Source organism: Rhinolophus sinicus, chromosome 17, assembly GCF_057876585.1.
Source record: "Rhinolophus sinicus isolate RSI-liver-muscle chromosome 17, RSI-T2T, whole genome shotgun sequence".
NCBI classification, from domain to species: Eukaryota; Metazoa; Chordata; class Mammalia; order Chiroptera; family Rhinolophidae; genus Rhinolophus; species Rhinolophus sinicus.
In genome coordinates this window covers 50264854-50287027 of record NC_142517.1, presented here as the reverse complement: position 1 = coordinate 50287027, position 22174 = coordinate 50264854, and the positions used below count along the sequence as shown (strand labels likewise).

The 22174-nt window shown below is 39.1% G+C and overlaps 2 protein-coding genes across 2 annotated transcripts in view; both read right to left on the bottom strand.

Annotated features, from left to right (window-relative positions):
- Positions 1-711: 711 nt before the first annotated feature.
- Positions 712-14891, bottom strand: LOC148754769 (fetuin-B-like). Its single transcript, XM_088794508.1, has 4 exons — positions 13422-14891; positions 12043-12130; positions 9967-10136; positions 712-1168 (listed from the first exon to the last, which is right to left on the bottom strand). The coding sequence occupies exons 3-4, from the start codon at positions 10111-10113 to the stop codon at positions 989-991; spliced, it is 327 nt and encodes a 108-aa protein (XP_088650634.1). The 5' UTR covers positions 10114-10136; positions 12043-12130; positions 13422-14891; the 3' UTR covers positions 712-988.
- A 1320-nt stretch (positions 14892-16211) lies between these two features.
- LOC148754768 (kininogen-1-like) overlaps positions 16212-22174 on the bottom strand; it is a 34251-nt gene continuing 28288 nt past the window's right edge. Inside the window, 4 exon segments of the mRNA XM_088794507.1 lie at positions 16212-16733; positions 16736-16942; positions 18402-18488; positions 18606-18713. Of these exon segments, the coding sequence (XP_088650633.1) occupies positions 16227-16733; positions 16736-16942; positions 18402-18488; positions 18606-18713 (909 nt within the window). The 3' untranslated portion in view covers positions 16212-16226.

Sequence of the window (22174 nt, the reverse complement as noted above, 5' to 3'; positions counted from 1 at the left end):
ACATATATATATAAAACAAACAGTTGTGTGTATATATGTATGTCCATAATATACATATCACCTATATATTACATATATGTTATATACATGTATATTTGTTTTTTAAGTGAAAAATTGAGAATGAATGTCACCTGGGCTCTTCATTTGTTCTCTGAGCAAAACTATTAAAGAAGCCAGAAGGCTCCCCAACTTGGAACAATGGCTGATTCTTCCCAGGATCAAACATAGTCCACAGGCAATGGTCTCTTCCATCTACCACCATTGCTAAGTAAATTTGTCAAATTTCTCAAGTGAATTTATCAAGTTCTGGGCCCAGAGACTATTCAGACAGGTAAGAAAAAATCCACCGTCGGTTCAAGGCTGTGCAGACAACATCTGACCAATACTTGGTGCTGAAATAATTATGGAATAAAGGGAGAGTGAAACTCTGTGATGAATCCCTGTCTCGTGGTATCCTTCAGTTTTCATCTTCTTTTGATCAAAAGAATGATAATACACTCTTGCCCAGAAAGAGGAGGTCATGCCTGAAGATGGCAGGCTCTACATCAGACACGCTTAGCTCAAAGTCAGTAATCGTTACAAAGGAGAGTTGGAAGACATCAGAGGCATCTAGACATGGAATGAGACCTTGGATAACTTAGGAAGCATGCAACCCAGTGTACAAGTGGAGGGTTTGGTCCCATTTCCACTCCCAGACAATATGATGAGACCAACAAGAGTCAAAAAGACACACTTTATTAGCCACTCTCTACATTCAAACTCTCTGTCTGTCTCCCACCCCCACCACTTCTTCAGGGCACCGTATCCCCATGGAATACTCTATGTGGTTCTCACGGTGGGAGAACAAGAGGGTCGGCCATCTTGGCTGGTCCTGGGTACTCAGCAGAGCGTTGTTCTTCCTTGGGGAAATGCAAGACAACCAGCGTCTCCTTCATAGGCCCCAGGACGAGAAAGGAGACATCCAGGGTTTCTCCCTAGGGATTCGTGGTTAGATCAGCTGCACAGGGAAGGCCTCAACAGGGCCTTTTCCCTTGGAATCTTCGGGCTGCTCATCCTCCAAGTCAGGGAGGTGTTGGACAGATTTTTTTGGTGCAACTTCGGAAGGTGAGTGAGCGAAGGCTGTGTTTTTCTGCTGTGGCTCTTCCACCCTGAGGATGCTCACAAGTCCCTGGGTAACAACAGGGGTAGAAGCATGAAATAAGAATGCTTTCAGTAAAAGAATGTCCCCCAGGGAAATCCCTGCCATGACTGGTACCAGGCTAAGCTGTTCTGTGCTTTTATAATGGGATGTTTCAAAGAGAGACAAGATAAAAGGATTTGCCTTTAGTTAAAGGGTTATAAAGCACTACAGATAAGGGCCAGGGAGTATTAAGACTGGTAGAAACTTTACTGCAAGTTTCACAAATTCCTAACTGAATAATGGTCCAGAGAGTTTAAATGGCTTATTTAAAGTCCCCGGTGAGCTGTCTCCCTGTTCCTAGAAGTGGCAGTAGCAGCTACCTTTTATTGATTATTTCTCCAAGCCCAATACAGCTCCCTATATCCAGGTCTCCTTCTTATTTCTCACAGGGATATAAAGGAGGTAAGTATTGCACTCCCATTCATAAAAGAGACAACCACAATTCAAGAGGTAAAAAATTGCCTGTGGTCACACAGCTTGCAAGTATCAGAGCAGGACTTAAACCCAGGTGGCCGGTCTCAACCACCCTTTCAGCTATACCAGGCTGCCTTATAGTAAGTGTTCAATAAATATTCAGGAAAGGGACGGAATATTTTCATGGAAACACTTCTCCCTATGGTTCAGTGTAAGGGTCTTTGGAAGACTTAATTTAATCTCAGAGGCCTGAGACAATCAAATTAGTAGTTCCCTGTTTCTTCAGGGATATTACTTATTCTTCAGGACCACATTAGGACTAAAACAACGAATGACAGGTCTTTAACCAGCTATCCTGTGGGTTTGACCTCAGGGAAGTCTGAATAAAGTGGTGATCATGGATCTTAGGAAATTAAAAGGAGAGTGTCGGGTAGGGAACAGCTGAAATGTAGATAGAAGACAATGAGATTGAAAAATACCTGTGATTCAAAGAAGTTGCAAGACACGGAGACAAACTTTTCGAATCCTCTTTTACTCAGAGAACCTTTGCAAATACCAACAGGTTAAACAAAAAAAAAGAGAAAATACATGTTGTTTAAGTATTACAATTATCAGTGATCATAAATGTAAATCAGTTTGCTTTCTGCTTGTGTAGACACACAGCCAAACAGTTTTAATCTACTACCATGCAGTAGGCAGGCTCTGAGCCAATTCTCTCTAGATTATTTCTGTAAGTAATCACCTAAACAAGGCTAGCTTGCCTCCAATGATGGGAAACTCGGGACATCTTTTGGAACAAACTCTATTAGAAAATTCTTTATACTGAACAGAAATCTGTGTCTATAGAACGTCTACCTCTTGGCCTTACTTTTATCCTTAGGGTGATTAGAAAACTTGTTTGCAACTCTCATGTAGCAGTAGCCCTTTATGTACATTCCATCTGAGTTTACTCTTCTCAAATGAAACAACTCTCAGCTCCTTCAACTTCTCTTTATTTAAACATAATTCTGTGTTCTTATTACAAATGTGATAGTAATTTAGAATATGGACATACGGAAAGTAAATAAAAAAGACCTGTAATTGCATGAAAGATACTGGTTTCCTGCAATAATTTGATTTCTTTTTTCCTAATCTTTTTTCCTATGCATATATATTTTTTCTTCTAGAAAAACAGTATCATACTATATATTATTTTATAAGCCTCTTTTGTCAATTAACAGTATAGTGTGAAAATCCTTTTATGGCACTGAATACTCTTCTACAATTTTTACAATGGCTATGTCATTTTTCTCTGAGTTATTCAACATGTTCTCTTTTGTGAGACACTAGATTGAATATCATTGGTTTTGCTTAAACATTGATGCTATATATTTTCATATACTTCTAATTAATCCCTAGGGTAAATTCCTGGAAGAGAAATTTTAGAGTCATAGGGTATGCACATTTTCAAGTGTAACTAAAATTTTATAATAAAATGTTGCCTCAATTTCTTAAGAATTTTAAGAATACAGTCCTCACGTAGAATTTACTAAAACATGCCCAAAGAGATTGCCTGAATATTACTCTACCACCCATCTCCAGGCTATATGAAGAGAATATTAGAAAATCCTTCACGTGTGAAAAATCCATTAATGTAGGACGTTTTTGGGGAATGGTGCTTCTGCCTTTCCCTTCTCTTTGTCACCAAATCACATAGGGAAAGGGCTCTAAGAGAACCTTTTGGAGAGACTGCAGCTACCTGTACCAAGTAGAGCACAGCCACTCTCACTCTGGCTAAAATTTACTGAACTAACATAATTCACAGGCCTACGTGGTGCTAAAGCTAGACTGGACCACAAAGAGAGTTTGAGGGAATGCTTACCATGTGAACCCTAAAGTTTAGGGACATATGAACTATGGAGATTGAGATCTGCTTCTCAGAGCATTCTAAGAACAGGATCTTGGAAAAGCATCCTTCTATGAGAGGGTAAGGAGAAAAGGCATCAAAGGAAAGCCCATCTCCACTGTTTGGCAGAGTAAAAATGTGTGTGAGTCCATGGGACAAGGAAATGTCATAAGTAGTACTCGTTTGAAAGTGCCCACCCAAGGCACTTCCAGATATGGGACATTTAATAATAAAAATCTCTGGGACTGAATCAGAGAAGGGGTAGTTCTGAGGAGTCCGCTAGAGAATACATCATCCCACTAGGAAAAGACCTCTGGATGAACTCACTCCTGTACCACCTAAGACAACCATCGCAGGAGTCTCTGTCATAGAGAGCCAGTGTAGACCAAGAGAAAACTACACCTGCAAGTTCAGTTATGTAAAAAGTCTTTGTACTCTTTCCTCTAATTCTCTCATCCATCTTGGAACTTGGAAGATCCAGAACTCAGCAAACGGTTGCAAGAGGGAGAGAAAGAATGAAAGAACAGAACTCTCACACTAGGTCTGAAGATCTAGATCAGGCTTTAGAAAACCTTTTGTGTGGAATATGAGACAGAAGTTTTGATTAAGAATTGACTGAACAGATTTTTTTCATACATGTAAGTGAACCTTAATTACCTAATTGAAAATGTTTCTCCATATATATATATATGGTGATGGAAGGAGAACTGACTCTGGGTGATGAACACACAATGGGATTTATAGATGATGTAATACAGAACTGTACACCTGAAATCTATGTAAGTTTACTAACAATTGTCACCTCAATAAATTTAATAATTAAAAAAAAAAGAAAATGTTTCTCTTACGAAAAACAATGAGAAAGACATAGGATCTGCCCAAGATGTAATTGGCAAGTGAAAAGAGAGTTCCACACAACAGGGTGAAGATGCTTTCCCAATTATTCCTTGAGAAAATTGAGACTATTCAATTGCATGGTTACAAAAGTCTTTTGAGAGATACGCTTTATATTCAGAAATATATATATAGGTTGAAAGTAAAAAGATGGGAAAAATTTACAAAGTAAACAACAACGAAAGACAAATGTTAGACAAATTTGTTAGACAAAATTTGTTAGATAAAATGATAGACAAATGTTAGACAAAATTGACTTTAAGACAAAAATTGTTACTAGAGATAAGGAAAAACATTTCATAATGACAAAAGTGTACACTTATTAGGAAAACACAACAACACAAATACGTATATATATGTATAAAACCTAACAACAGAGTCCCAAACTACACAAGCAAAGACTGACAGAAGGGAGACGTAGATAATTCAACAATAGTAGTTGGAACTCTCACTTCAATAATGGATATAACGATAACAAAGAACATTAACAAAGAAATAGAAGTCTTGAACAACACTATAAACCATCTAAATCTGACAATTACCGAATGCTTCATCGAACAGCAGAATACACATTCCTCTCAGGTGTACACAAAACATTCTCCAGTATATACCTTATGTTAAACCATAAAACAAGCTGCAGTAAATTTAAGAACTGAGATAATTTAAAGTACATTCTCCAAACACAATAAAATGATTTTAGATATGAGTAACAGAAGAAAATTAGGGAATTTCACATATTAGGGACTATGTGGAAATTAAATAACGTACACCTAAATAACCATTTGGTCAAAAAAGATATCACAAGGAAAATTGGAAAATACTTTGAGATGAATGGAAACAGAAACACAATATGCACAACTTGTGAGATGCAGCTAAAGCATTGCTTAGAGGGTAATTTGTAGATGTACATGTTATGTTAAAAGAAAAAAAATTACAAATCAATAACCTAAGCTTCATCTTAGAAAACTAGAAAAGGGAGAGCAAACTAAGCCCAAAACAAGCAGAAGGAAGGCAAAAATAAAGACTAGAGTGGAAATAAACAAACAAGATGATAAAAAAAGCAAATGACGAAAACAGACAGTTGATTCCTTGAGAAATCAATAAAATTGATAAAGCTTTAGCTAGGCTGACCAAGAAAAACATGACTCAAATACCTAAAATTGGACTTAAAGAGGGACCATCACTTTCAATCTTTCAGAAATAAAAAGGGAATGCTATGAACAACTGTATGCCAGCAAATTAGAAAACTTCGATGAAATGGATAAAGCCCTAGGAAGACACACCTATAGATTACCAAAACTTATTCAAGAAGAAATAGAAAATATGAATAGATTTATAACAAGAGATTGCATTATTAATCAAAAAACTTCCCACACAGAAAAGCCCAGGCCCAGATGACTTTATTGGTGAAGTCTACCAAACATTTAAAGAAGATAAACACCAACTCCCTCATAAACTCTTCCAAAATAAAATAATAGAAGAGAAGGGGAAATTTTCCAAATCATTCTATAAAGCCACTATTACATTCATATGATAATCAGGCAGACACAATACAAGAAAACTAGGGATCAATATCTCTTTGAATATAAACAAAAAATCTTGTAAAAATACTGGCAAATAGAATTCAGCAACATATAGAAAGTATTATACACCATGACCAACTGGGATTTTCTCCAAAGTACAAGGTTATTTTAACATACAAAATCAATCATTGTTATATACAATACTAATAGATTAAAGGAGAAAAAAAATCACATGATTATCTCATTAACACAGAAAAAGCGTTTGACTAAATCCAACACTGCTGCTTGATAAAAACATTCAACAAACTAACAATAGAAGGGAACTTTCTCAACTTGATAAAGGACATCTATGAAAAACCTACCATTAGTAGCATAGTAACTTATGAAATACTGAAAGCTTTCCCCGTAAAATCAGGAATAAGATAAAGATGTCTGCTCTCCCCCACTCTATTCAACATTGTCCTGGAAGATCTAGCGAAGGAAATTCGGCAGAAAAAAAAAATTAAAGTCATGCTGACTGGAAAGTATCTCTATTTGCACATGGCATGATCTTGTATATAGAAAATCCTAAGGAATCTACTGGAAAACTATTAGAACTAATAAATGATTTCAGAAGTTTTCAGGATACCTGGTCAAGATGAAAAAATCAATTGTAGTTCTATATACTTGCAATGAACAATCAAAAATAAAATTAAGAGGGCAAATGCAACATATTAGCATCCAAGAGAATAAAATATTTATGTATATAAATAAGTGAAAGTCTTCCACACTGAAAACTACAAAACATTGTTGAAGAAATTAAATAAGTTCTAAACAAAATGGAAAGACATCCCATATTCATGGATCGGAAGACTGAATATTGTTAAGATGACAATTCCTATACCAAATCAATACAATCCCTATCAAATTTCCAACTGCCTTTTTAAAACAGAAACTGACAAGCTGATTCTAAAATTAATATGAAAATGCAAGGGATCCAGTATACCCAAAATAACACTGAATGAGAACAAAATAGGAAGACTCACACTTACCAATTTCAAAATTTACTAAAAAGTTATAGTATTCAAGATAGTGTGGTACTGGTTTAAGGAATGATATATAGATCAATAGAATAAAATTGAGAGTACAGAAATAAACCCCATATTTATGGTCAACTGATCTTCAAGAAGTATGCCAACACAATTAAATGGCGAAAGAATCGTCTTTTCAACAAGTAGTGCTGGGACACCTGGATATCCACATGCAAAAGAAAGAAGTTGAACCTCCTACCTCTCACATCATGTACAAAAATTAACTCAAAATGGGTAATAGATCTAAACGTAAGAGCTAAAACTATAAACTGTTAGAGGATGCACATGTAAATCTTAGTGATCTTGGATTAAGCAATGGTTTTTTTAGATACTACACCAAAAGCACATTCAACAAAAGAAAAAATACAAATAAAACTTCAGCAAAATTAAAACCTTTGTTCTTCAAAAACTTCATCAAGAATATGAGTAGAGGGGCCGGCACGGTGGCTCAGGCGGTTAGAGCTCCGTGCTCCTAACTCCAAAGGCTGCCGGTTCGATTCCCACATGGGCCAGTGGGCTCTCAACTACAAGGTTGCCAGTTCAATTCCTCGACTCCCGCAAGGGATGGTGGGCACACCCCCCTGCAACTAAAAAAAAAAAAAAAAAAAAAAAAAAAAGAATATGAGTAGAAAGCACAGAGAATGGAGGAAAATCATGTAACTGATAAGAAGATTGTATTCAGAATATGTAAAGAACGTTTACAATTCAACAATAAAGAGATAAATTGTCCAATTTTAAACCGGGCAAAGGATTTTACCTGACATTTCTCCAAAGAACATATTCAAACGGCCAAGAAGAACATTAAAAGATGCTCAACGTCATTAACCATGAGGAAAGTTCAAATAATAAGTGAAATTAGATACCACTTCATACCCAGTATGACGGCTATAATAAAAATGACACTATTAATATTGGCAAATTCGTGGCAAAATTGAAACCCTCATATATTTTTGATGGGATTGTAAAACTGGTACAGTCACTTTGGAAGAGTTTAGCAGTTAGTCAAAAGGTTAAACAGAGTTCTCATATGACCCAGCAATCCCACTCCAAGGTATATACCAAAGGGAAATGAAAATATATGTGCACATAAAAATTTGTACATAAGTGTTCATAGCAGCATTATTCATAATAGCTCAAATGAGGAAGTAACCCAAATATCCATCAACTGATGAATAAACAATACATGGTATAGCCATGCAATGAAATATTATTCGGCCATTAATAGAAATGAAGCCCTGACACATGCTACAACATGGATAAATCTTGAAAACATTATGCAAAGTGAAAAACAGACTCAAAAGGTCACATACAGTATATTCCATTATATGAAATGTTCAGAAAAAGGCAAAGTCATGGACATGGCAAGTACATTAGCAGTTTCCAGTGGCTTGGGTGAGGGGACAAGGTGAACGACTACTAATGAGCATGGGGTTTCTTTTGGGGCTGATGACAATATTCTAAAATTAGATACTGGTGGTGGTGGCACCACTCTACATATATACTAAAAAAGCCACTGAACTGTATGCTTTAAAAGGGTGAATTTTATGCTGTGTGAATTACATCTTAATAAAGCTATTATTATAAATAAGTAAATAAGGGGGGAAAAACTTTTGATGTACTTTGCCCAATCATGTTACAACTCACTGTGCCAACTGGCATTCCCACCAGGTTTGTTTCAGATGGTTTCAAGGCATCCTCCCCATCTCGGATGCAGTCTTTGAAAGACATCCTATCTGACTTTGTCCTTCTTAAAGAGTGGTCCAAGGAATGCAATACTATGTTGTATTCCAAATGTAACTGGATTTGTTCAGATAAAAGCAGGACCATCACCAACCACTGAGGAGATTTGTCTATATTTTATAGCCTCCTATGGTCCTTTATACAAAGACATAAGACTGCTGATGAATATTGCACTTGCAATCAAATATTATTGCACCTGGGCCATCTAATCAGAGAGTTACCATGTACCAAATCCCTGGACTTGCTAAATGGTCCATGGTCAATCTCTAAATAGCCAGCACAATCTCTAAATAGTCAGTTGTTCCTTGAAGGGAAGAAAAGTGTCTCGTGCATTACACCTCATATGTAGTTTGTCCTCAACAATACATATAGATGATTTGGAAACACAAATCTTAAATTATGAAGACATTCAGGGATGCTCACGGGCGAGTCAGGGAGCTGAAGTATGCAAACAGTCTCTGGGGATTTGGTACATGGTAACTCTCTGATTAGATATTCCACAAAATAAGAAGGGCCAAACACCCACTGGTATGAGACAAGAGTTCAGAAACAAAAATCAGACTTCCCCATGTGGAGAAATGACTGGGGTTTGTCAGCATTATATTTACAGGAACCATCCATACCCAGAGAGAGTGTTAATACAGGTTTCCTGTTGTCCCTTCGTCTAAGTCCCGCCATGATCAAACCATGTATTATGATTTTGCTATTTAGAAAACACAATCAGCATACCTCTTTTCCCTTAACAATTTGAATGGGCTCTAAAACCTTTCCCTTGGGTGAGCTTATTTTTCCTCCTGTAGATTTGCTTTTAGATTAGTTTTTCTTTATATGACTGATATCAACATAATTTAAATACAAATGAGCCTCCATTTCCTCTAACCCATAAAGCTCAACATCCACTCCAGGCCTTAACATGGAGCAGAAATCAACTTGCTAAATGGTCCAAAGTCAGTCAGATATGAGAAAGTAGCAGTAAATAGTGAACCTCAGTAGAATCACCCAAGGAGACTATGAGTCCATTTCTATTATTACCTTAAGGGCAATGAGGTAAAAATAAATCCCACACGTCTTGTGGAAATCTCATAGAATCACTCAGAAATCGAAACGTAATTGAATATGCATCAGTCTACTGAAGTAGGGGGTGAAGAAAGTCTCTTGGGTTCTAATCAAAAGAAGTGCCTTAATTCTCTCCTCTCAGTTTAGGAATCGAGAGCAAGTCCTGAGACACACTGTGGGTGGAAGTGGGCATTTTAGCCTTACCTGGCTAGAAGCCTTGGTGACTTTGACGAGAGAATACAGCTTGAAGGGGTTCTCCTTGTTGTATTTTGCAAGAGACTCAGTGGCAGCTTCCAGAACACTTGGATCTGACAAGTCAATGGAGCTGGGGCTGGGGCACTCGGGGTACATTCTGTGAATCTTTCTTCGAGAAACTGTTGGTGTCAAAGAGAGCAGTTTGAAATAAAACGTCCCAATTATTTTGAATCCTATAAATCATATGACCACAACAGAAGCAAAGACTGAAAAAGAAGATAATAGTCTGCAAGGATGGAGTGGAAAAGGCATTACGGGAACGAAACTTAGCTGTCAGCAGTGAGTTTTCTTCAATGAACATATATTTCTTTCATAATTTATGAAAAATCAAAGCGAGATGTTTTTCATCTGACCCAAATTTATTTACCCTAGGAATTTTCTTCAAAAACACATAACATGTATTGACATAAAAACGTTTTTCCCAATTAGTAGATCAACATCTTCCATCATCAATGCCTCTGTAAAGCAGCTGAGTGTCTTGAAAAGTTGGGATTTTATTATTGTCATGTCTTACTCACCTTTTATTTCCCAACACCTGAGATAATGTGTAATACACGGTGAGTGTTTAGTAAATGATGGTTTACTGAATGAATGGGTGAATGACATATGGGAGGTGGAAGCAGTCTCTCTGGCAAGACAGGTGAGCCAGAAGACAAACATTGGTTAAATCACTGTGTAACTGGATAGAATAATCACTCTAAAGGTACAGCAGAATTTAGGACTGGGAGTCACAAAACTACTGTGAAATTCAGGCTAGAGGACTTGTCAGCAAGTTGTTTTTGCAGAGCAAACACGTTGTTTTGATCAGTCGTGTGTTTATTTGGGTGTTTTGGAATGTATTATGGTGGAGTTACATCCACAGCTTGTCACTCCAGTCTCCATCCCCAGGTACCACTTCCTGACCTCCCATACCTCCAGTGCCTGTGGCTTTCATTTGAGTTCTGATCTGTTTTATTAGTTGTTGTCCTCTAATTTATTTAAATAAGTCTTACAACCAGGAAGCTCAAACTGTATCTAATAAAATATTTGCTCTGCTGTCTTGTCCCTCAAAGAAACCAGCAGTATTGCTATGATCTGGAGCTTGTTATAAATATAGACTCACAGGCCCTGTCCCAGACCAATGGAAGCAGAATCTGCACTTGAACATGACCCACCAGGGGAGTCACAGGCACATAGTGTTTTGGCAAGTAGCCGTCCTATTTTCCCATGACTTGAATGCTTGCTTTCCAAAGAACCCACAATGAATGCACATGCATTCATTTGAATTGTCCCTAGTTTCAGCCTCATTTTTAGTCCATTTACTGAATTTCATCAACAGGATTACGGACTCCTTACACTTGATAGGAACCAGGGGAGGGTTGTAGAAGGAAGGAAGAAGGGATGAAACATTCTATATGAAACAAGATACAAGACTTCACATCAAGACCGTGCATAGTCTGGGCTCCATGAGTGGTTAGATTACAGTTCTATAGGAATGAAAACAGGACCACTTGTTCCTTTCCTGAATAGAAAACATTGAGGGAGAAGCAGCATTGGTGGTGGTCCTTAAAGAATGGATATGAATTCTAAGGGCAGAGGGTGTCAGGGGAGGCCATCCTCAGGGGAGAGAAAGGCACAAGGAAGATGCAGAGATTGGAAAGTGCAATGTGTGTTCAGAAAATAGTGAGGCATCCAGTTAAACGAAGTGCAGAGTTGGTGTAGTCAGGGAGGTAATGGCAGAGACAGCTACAAAGGGAGCCCGGGGACCAGTATAGAGATGATGCCATTTATGTCAGACTGAAAATTTAGGATTTAATGCAGTACTCAATAATACACTATTACAGGTGATTTAGGAAGATTAATTGTGGGCTGAAGAACAGTGCAAGTTGAATTTCACAGGGCAGGAAAGTATTGGATATATTAAGAACCTGTTCTTGGTATGAATCGGAAGTAAGGATGGGAGAACTCTATACACTCTGGCATCACCCTGATTAATGCTCTTTTCCATCTTTTAGTCAAACGAACAAAATCAGAGTCCTCTCTTACCTGGCCGAAGAGTACAATTATACGCAGGTGAATAGAGAATTCTCCTTGGCTTATTACCGTAAATTATTGCTTTGCATTGACCATAAACCTGAAACCAACAAACACAGTTTATTACATGGTGAAACAACCTGACTTTTAAAAATACCTCCCAAATAAAATTGGACATTTATTTTTAAATAACGAAACATTTAAGGACAATTTCAGTGGCTTTCAGTGTGAGGAACTGCCAGCAGACCATCAAAGAGTTCAACCTTCTCCTGGAACACAGGTAGACTCCATTTCCCAGCCTCCTTCCCAATCAGGTGCGACTGTGTATAACTGCGCTCTAACCACATGAAGGTGAGCAGAAGAGATTGGAAGCACTTTCAGTTCTGGCCCATGAAGATCTCCCATGTACAATCTATCCTCCACATTCTGTCTTTCTATAGCTTGATGCAGATGGGGATGGCAATCATAGAAGCCACAAGGTGACGGTGGCAGAGTATAGAGGCACGTTGTGGAAGGAACCGGGTCTCCAAGCCGCTTCTGGAGGAAACCCCCCTCTTCATCAGTAATTTCCATTTTGAACTTTACGTGGGTGAGAAATAAACTTCCATCATGTTGGAACCAGTATACACTTATTAGGGTATGTGTTATAGCAGCTAGTGTCACTTCAACAACTACAATTCACAACAGGGTAAACAGACTATCTGTTCTTTAAAACCAAATAGGAACAGTTGGACAAATTTGGTTAAATGATTAGGAAAGATAGCTCGATAAAAGAGTTTACTTCTTAACACAATCCTGTACTCATAAAGTTTCACAACAATTTAATGGAAATCACAGGATAATTGAAAATCCAATGAAAACTGACTATATTATTTTCAAGTCTCTTCAAAGGTCATCTTTAAAAGGATCAATTCTGAGGCCCTTCGGGTTCTATGATTCCAGGAAACCCTTCCAGGGCACCTCTGAGAGTTCCCACACTGTAAGCCTTACTCTCCCCAGCCTCAAACTTCATGTTGATGTTCATTATAGCAAAATAAAAAGCTCTCCCTTTATCGCTTCTATAATCTTCATTAAACACTCATTCAGGGGGCTACACCTCCGCTCGTTTTCTCACAATTTAAACACAGACTGGGAACCTGCAGGAAGGTCTTGGAAGTAGGAAATAGGAAACAATTTGGCAGCAACATTTCAATTCTGGGGTCGTAACTCCAATGGGTCTCTCAGAAACTTCTCTGATTAAACTCTGTTTTGTCTAATAGAATTGGAATACCCACCATGGGCACCATGCCCAAGAGATTATAAAGAAGGACATTTAAAAGGTTGAACAAGCTTCACCCTGTAAACAGAGGAGACCTCGTTTCTCCCTAGAGTTCCTGGACACAAGCACTTACCGATTCGTGAAGTGTCCTCTCCCCACAGTCCCTCCACGCCTTCTTGCTGAGCACATGGCAGTCAGTCTCTAACACGTCTAGTGTGAGATGGCACACAGATCTGATTGCTTCCTTGGGAAGGGGTAGAGAAAGCGGTACTAGGAGTAGCGCCAGTCACAGTGAGGTATTTAATAAGGGTTTCTGCATTGTGAGAATGATCGTATCAGAATCGGAAATTATCTTGATGTTTTTTTCTTTTTTTTGTATTGACTATGTTGATAACGCCTCATGAGAACATGGTACAACGGAGGTTGAAAAGTCTTGAGTTTGAATGCCCACTCTGTCGTGTATTAATTGTGTGACCCTGGGCAAGACACTGTGAGTGCAGTTTCCTCATTGTAAAAGAAATGGGACCATGGGGACCTCAGAATGAGGATTCAATCATACACGAAAAAGAAAATTGTCTAGTACAGTAAATGGTTTTAACAGACATACCATAAATGTGTTTTATTACAGCAAAATTTAAATCTCTATCACTCTTTTTTGGCAAAAAAAATATTTTCCTTTGAAATAAAATGTACAGCCAAAAGAGCTCAGGGCTGGGACCGTAGGGAGATCAGCAGGGACACCAGTTTTGGAGTAGGAATCTGTGCTTCTGACTCCTCCACCGCACACTTTGGCAGTAGAGGAAGAGTCTATAAGCCAGAGATTTCAGAAGGGAAGGGAAATACATGCTGTGCCCGTGCTGGAGCAGCTCATCCTTGGGTACAGACCACCACCTCCACAAGGGGATGTCAGAAGCACAGACTGGCAGGGCCCTTGGAAATCCTACAGCCTGCCCACCCCCATCATCCACGGGACACACCAAAACAGAGCAAAATCTCTATCCCTGTTTATTCTACAGGTTTTCTAGTTTCTCCTTTACCCGGATCAGAAAGATCATTTTAAATTTTCTTTAAATGTTTTTGAGGTTAGATATTTTCTGATAAGAAGAAGCCTGTAAACATCATTTTAACAAAGAAGTTTCTTTTTTGGTACTTCTCTGAATCATAAAAAACAATAATAAAACAACAAAAATGACTCTTAGCTTTGGGCTGGAAAGCAGGAGGAGGGAGAAGGGAAGGAAGAGAGATGGAGTCCTTAGACCGCTGGTGGAAACACGGCCCCCTGAACCTTAGATTTAGCGCCCGTGATGAGGTCTTGGTGGCAGGGAAGGCCCGCCCATGGGATTCCTGCCCTGGTTAGCAAGAGTGCCTCAGAGTTGGGCTATGAGCATCCCTGGCACAGTGTACTCTTTGATTGATTGGACTTTGCCGCAGGAAGCGTGTGGCTGAAAGCAGACTCGTGTGAATTAACCAAGTGTGAGAATGTCAAGATCAAACTTTATTTCACCCAGCAGCAGTGACAAAATGGCATTCTTCTCTATTGACAGTCTATCCCATCCTCTTGTCCTTCCACGCAGGGCTGCTGACAGAGGTTGTTGGGGTTATTGTACCAGGCGTGGAGATACTGCCCTCTGGTTAGCAGACTCATTCTCAGGTGCTGGCTCTGCCCCTGCCTCCCGACGTCGACCCTTGTACTCGCAGGAATTTAGGTGCTTCTGTAACTATAGTAAAACTCCGTTAATCTGAAGTTATCATTCCATAAGACAAAAGTGAAACAACCAGTTGATAAGTTGAGACTTTTTCCTGACATTATTGGTTCTTTATTTAAAAGTACCAATGATATTTGAATTGAAATAAAAACTCAGAGGCTCAAATGCATCCGACAAATTGAAGTAGCAGTGACACATGTATCCACAGCGAGTGTAGCTGTGTAAAGCCCTATCTTATTTCCCCAGGCAAAACACAGCAAGAATTATAAAATGTGTGCCTCTCTCACATTAAAAGAAAATAAACACAATCATATTGTTCATTTTTGCAAAAATCAGCTGTCTTCAATGTCATAGCAAAAAGGTGATGTGTGGCTAGAGAGGAACTTCCTCGTAAAATTGTCCTCGATGAACAAGATTTGCATCATGTCTCATGATATTTCCTTGTCAGTTACAAAAAAGATTTCCTTTGCAAGCTTGCCTCTACATTACTTCATCTGCTTTCCATTCTTATCGTTAAACTCAGAGCTGCTGAAAACTAAGTATTACTCATTCTAACCTCAGCAACAAGTAAACAGAAAATTCTTATTTGAAAGCCTTGAAGCAAAGAGTAGTTAATGAGTAATAGAAACTATTAACTTATGAGAAACATGCTCACTCATAAAGAGAATTACCAGAATAACTTTTTCAGATTAACTATTTGACATAACTAGCCCATTTTGAAAACAGAAAGTCAATTAACTTATTTCCCCCTGTCCTCCCTTAGGCCAATGTGCCTTTCTTATTGTCCCTCTTTGACCACTGGTGGTTTTTATTTTTCCCCCGTTAGAACGTTGAACGTTCAGTCTCTTGACTTCCCTTATTTTCACATGTTTGGAACCAGATGTCACAGTTTATTTAGAATGTCAAGAATCTTTGTATGAAAATCAGTGACATATGTTCTAAAATACACATTCATTATTAGAAAAGCAAATTGCAGTAGGCCACAAAGCACATTTATTTGTCAATTTTCTCTGCTAGTTAAGAAAACTTGTGAGGAAGACTCAGAAAGGATTTAGAATTCTGCACACAGTTTTATGTCTTCCACAGAAATTGACCATGTCCCCTTTGTAAGTCTCACCACTTCTCTCTGGGCTGTTTTGAAGCTTCATGACTTTGGGTGCATTATATCAGGATATTTGGACAATGGGAAGAGGGGATGACGAAGTGCTAAAGAAACACCGTGGCTGCATAAATTAATTAAAAGCATTAGATAGATCAAAATCATGAAATTCTTTCATTTCCACGGTTGGAGTCATTCCATTAACTGGCTTCCAGGGGCATCCAGGACATTTGGGGGAGGTTTCTGGAAAATCAGGTATCAGGTTAAATGAAAGGCTATTTGGCTCTATATGGATGTCAGGGATCCAAGCATCATCATTCTCTGTGGGAGTTGGTGGTACATTAGTCACCACAGCTGCAATGAGACCTGAGTCTTGGAAGTTAGGAAAGGTAACTGCTACACCTGGCTGGGCTAGGGAAGGGAGGGATGTTGGCCCTTCTGTCTTCTCTTGTGTCTGTGCAGAAGATGTAGTACTATCTTCAGAAGAACTTGCCAAATGCTCTGTTCTCCAACCATTGTGCTTTCCATTGTTTTTTCCTTTATTTTTATGTTTTCCATGGTCATGACCATGCTCATGTTGATGTCCATGGCCAAGGCCATGTCCCGTTTGGTGCCCATGGCCTTGGTCATGCTTATGGTAAGGCCATGACCAAGGTCATGTTTTATTTGCTTTCCATGGCCCCAGCCATGTGCACGAGTGGGTCCTTGTAGTTGTGCTGAATCCTGCCCTTCATCTTATATAAATGACATGGAAGTTTGGGGTGGACTTATAGTTGTTCCTTCTTTTGTTTCATCCCTTGCTACTGATCAGAAAGGTGAAAAACCTGGAGGCCTTGCCAGCAGTTTGATCTAAATAGGAAACATTAAGATGAATGCATTACTGTGAAAACCACACTATCAATGAAGAAAGAAGGGGCTGAGACCTGGCAATCAATGTTATCTTGGTTTACATTGGAGCAAGTCTTTGCCAGATTTTAAATACTATATTAGTAATGCAAAAAAAAGATGAGAATGAATAATGTTTTTTCCTCTTTTGATTGATTTTATCATTTGTGGGTATTGATTATTGTTCATAATAAAACTCCGCTAAGCTAGAGAGTGTTTTCTTCACCTGGAAAAATTGGGAGGCTAAACTACATAATCTGTAGGGTACCTTCTGAGCCTATGATTATGTAAAGCCTTGGCACATTATTTATTAATTGATAGTATTTCTATTAGCACAATTACTGCCTTTATCCTAAAAGGCGCTGTATGGCTTTATGAACTGAATTTATATGGACCATATATCCGCAATCCCTTTGTTGAACTAAAACACATTAGGACATGTTCACAAGGTTGAAACACAGCCTTTGTATAATATCTGTGTTAGACTATACATATACATTCCCACACATGGCAAAAACCTAAACCAGAAAAAAGAAAGACGAGGCAACTTTCGTTGAAGAGATGGATTTGTGGATGATTTCTACCTATACTCGCACTACTGGCAAGAACATTATGATTGGAGGCAGTGTTTGGTGGTGCAAAGAGCACAGTGTTTGGAGTCAAACAAACCACACCCTACTAGTTAGCAGCATCCTGTGAACAGGGAGGGCTCTGATTTGACCTAGATTTGAATTCGAGTGCCACTAGCTTCACTTTTCTCATCTCTAAAACAGGAATAACAACAGCCCCTGCCTCAGAGTTGTCAGGAGAACAACATATGTCAAGTCCTCAGTACAGTGCCTGGGACAGAAGCAGCACTCGATAACGTTATTATTCACTCTAGGACTTCAGCATCTTTGCAATTTTCAGTGTCTCGTTCTTGACGATGGGGAAAGTATTACTTACCTCCCAAGTTTCTCTTAAGAATTAGAAAAGAGGATGTAAACTAATACTTCTCACATCTGCACATGAGTATGAATCCCCTGGGGATCTTGTTAAATGCAGATTTTGATTTTGTAGATGTGGAGTGGGACCTGAGATCTGCCTTTCTCCTAAGCTTCTTGGATGTAAGCCGATGCCAGCGGCCATCTCAGGCACACCTTGAAGCTGCACAGCTAGTAGTGTGAGCTCTCCCCGTCAGGTGCTGCACTCCACTGAGAGAGAGAGACTATTGAATGACATGATACTCACAGTGTGTGAGAAGGGACTGCTGCTCTCCATTCTAGCCATAAAAAGACAGATCAGCACAGCAATGTGAAAGTTCTCCCCATTTTAAAAAACGTGGTGCCCGAATTCATTTAAATAATGGTTCATTGTCAACCCCAAAATAGAACTTTTCTGAATGAGCAAAATTGACCCGAGCTGACTGGAATTAGAGTCATACCTTTCCTGGTGATCGACACTTGACAGTAGTATCAACCCTGTTCTTCCAAGGTACCACAATAACTTTAGCAGTGCATTGTAGAACTTCCTAGCCATGAAAATAGAAGCCAAAAGACAGAACAGCATTATTCATGAGCTACTTAAACAAGTATAAAACATCAAATAGATTTCCAGGGAATAAGTAGACAGTTGCATTACTACTTACCCCAAGTTTATTGGTCTCACAACTTTCAGTCAACTCTTTATTACTTTCCTTGGAACATGTGGTTTCTTTGGCCGTGAACGCAATAGCAAACTTTGTTCCAGACACAACCTGAAAAATTAATTAGCACGAAGTAGAAGTTTAATTAATATTCTATAATAAAATATATGTTTTTACCCTAAAGGCTTTTAGAGGACAATATTAAATTTTTAATTACACACTGACCAAATGAGGGTTACATAAAAAAAGTACAAATGTTTGACAACAAAACTTTCCATTTGTATGCATGTACTAAAATATTTGGCTGTTCACTGGTCGCATTTCGTTTTCTACATGGGAAAGAAAAGCATGATACAATTTTTATATTTTTGTGAGTTTTGTTTGTTCAACAGTTGTAAAATTCAGGCGTCATTCAAGGGCTCAAATTGTAATAGAATCTAAGAAGAGTATAAAGAAGAAACTTAAACATTTTCTTTCTTTTCTTTGATATTGAATGTTATTTTGTATTAATTTCAGACGTATAACATAGTGGTTAGACATTTATATAATTTAATCAGCAATCCCCCTGCCTAGTCTAGTACCCATCTGGCACTATACATAGATTACAATATTATTGTCTACATTCCCTATGTTTTACTTTATATCCCCATGATTATTTTGTAAATATCCATTTGTACTTCTTAATCCCTTCCCCTTTTTCACCAACCCCCAAGCCTACTCCCATCTGGCAACCATCAAAATAGTCTCTGTTATCTATGAGTTTCTTTATTATGTTTGTTTATTTTGTCCTTTAGATTCCACATATAAGCAAAATCACATTGCATCTGTCTTTCTCTGTCTGACATACTGCAAAGTTTCTGTTAAGAAATCAGGTGACAGTCATATGGGAGCTCCCTTTTAAGGAACTAACTGCTTTTCTCTTGCTGCTTTTAAGGTTCTTTCTTTGCCTTTAACCTTTGGAATTTTAATTATGATGTGTCTTGGTGTGGGCCTCTTTGGGTTCATCTTGTTTGGGACTCTCTGTGAGTCCCGGTGTTGTATGTCTATTTCCTTTGCCTGGTCAGGGAAGTTTTCCGTCATTATTTCTTCAAATAGGTTTTCAATTCCTTGCTCTCTCTCTTCTCCTTCTGGTACCCCTATAACGAGAATGTTGGTATGCTTGATGTTGTCCCAGATGCCCCCTAAACTATCTTCATCTTTTTGGATTCATTTTTCTTTTTGCTGGTCAGATGGGGTGTTTTCTGCTACCTTATTTTCTAAATCAATGATTCGATTGTCTGCTTCATCTAATCTACTGTAGATTCCCTCTAATGTATTCTTTCTTTCAGTTGTTGTATTCTGTTATTTCTGACTTGTTCTTTTTTATGTTTCCTATATCTTCATTGAAGTTCTCTCTGAGATTCATAACCAATGTTGAACTCTGTATCGAGTAGATTGCTTGTCTCCACTCTGTTTAGTTCTTTTTCTGGAGCTTTGTTCTGTTCTTTTATTTGGAGCACATTTCTTTGTCTCCCCATTTTGACTGGCTTCCTGTGTTTGTTTCTATGTATTACGTAGGACTGCTATGCCTCCCAGTCTTAGTAGAGTGTCCTTAGTAGTAGGTGCCCTGGGGGATCCGTAGCAGATTCTCCCTGGTCACCAGAGCTGGGTGCTCCAGGTGTGCCCTCCGGTTGTAGTTGCGCCTTGGTTGCTGTTTGCACATCACTGGGAGGGAATGACCCTCAGGCTCATTGGTTGTGAGGACTGGCAGTGACGACAGTGAAGGAGCTGTTGTGCAGGGGTTGACACTATGGAGCAGGATTCGCGTTAGCAGGAGTCTGGTGCCTGCCCAGTGTGCCCATTGGCTGTGTCATCCTTGGAGTCAGCTTGAGGATGCTCTGGCTTGGTTGGAAGCTGGCCACTGGGTGTGCCAGCCCCAGGGCCTCCTGGGAGCGGACCTCCTCCAGACCAAATTCAGCTGCAGTTTGTGCCCTACCCTGGGCTACCTGGTATGAGCAAAAAAGCAACCTGAAGATGGCCACCACCTGTGCTGGGCTTGGAGGTGCTTTGACAGGTCAAACCATGAACTGTGGCTGGCTGTCACTAGTACCTGGTTTAGAACTGCGCATCCAGGGGTAGGGGACGTGCTGAAGCCAGATGCCTCTTCTTTGGGTTTTGTGAACTTTAGAGAGATTTTAGGAAATTCCTCAGCATGAGCCAAGACAGGCAATTTGTTTGGAAAATTCACTAGAAGCTACTTGTGTGTGGCCAAAATTAAGTGGGGCAGCGTCTCAGGGAATCACCAGGCCAGGGTGAGTGAATGGTGTTAGCCAGGTTGATGGAGACTCAGATATGGTGACTATATATGTCTGCATGCCAGGAGTGGGAAGGGCTTAACAAAGAAACAATGGCTTTTGCCAGCTCCCCTATCCAGGTGAAAGCCGCCCATCCAGCCCTCTCTCTGAAACCAGATAATTCAGTTCCTCCCTGTGCATCCCTGGTGCCCTTTGAGCTGCTGCCCCAGTGCTGGAGTTTAGAGTGAGCGAGTCCTTCAGCAATTAAATCTGTGTGCAGGTTCTTGAAGAGGAACTCCTGGGACTACAGCCACCCTTGTCTTACTCAGCCACAATCAACGCTGGTTTTCATGGCCATAAGTTATGAAACTTCTGTCCCTGGCAGTAGAACCCTGGGCTGGGGAGCCAGATGTGGGCTGGGAGCCCTTCCTCCTCCCTGGGGGACTCTGCAGCCTAGATATCCCTCTCAAATTTTAATGGTCACATGTGGGTGTGGGACCAGTCTGTTCCACATCTCTACCCCTCATACCAGTCTCGAGTTGGCTTCCTCTGTATGTCAGTAGTCGTAAGCCTTTGGTTCAGCAAAACTTCAGGCGATTCTTAATGATGGTTCTCTGGTTTAGTTGTAAGTTTGATGTGGTCAAGAGAGGAAGTAAGCACAGTGTTTACCTACGCCACCATCTTGACCAGAAATTTTAAACATTTTCTTTAAATATGCCTTATTGTCCACCAAATCATGAATCAGAGAAATAATAAGTTAGTCCCAGCATAGAAATTATGTGGATTAAATTATATGATTAGGAAAATTATTCCGATTTTCTAGTTTGTTTCTCTTACATTTTTTATATTAAGAAACTGTTTCAATCTCTAGCAACACTTTTAATCACTATTCAATGCTATCTCCACAATTAATATTTTGTGACCATTAAAAAAAAATTGTGTTTGTCTACAAGGGCCCACTTTATTTAAACAGTTAAACTCATATTTTAAAAAATGCTCTAAATTCGACAAAATACCAAGTATACTTTTTTCAAAGTGAGTTTTAAAGGCCATGTCTTATATCTCTTATACATTTGAGAAATATGTGCAGTAAAAATGATCTTAAATTACACGTTGAAAAGTTAGTTGATGTCGCCCAATTTGTGGCCAAAGTTATCAATACTTAATTCTAGGATTTAAGTGTGTGTGTGGGCAGGGATTGTGGGGGGTGTTATGGACTGACTATGTCCCACCCACCAAATTCAACTACTGAAGCCCTACCTCCAATGTGACGATTTTAGGAGATGGGCCCTTTGTGAG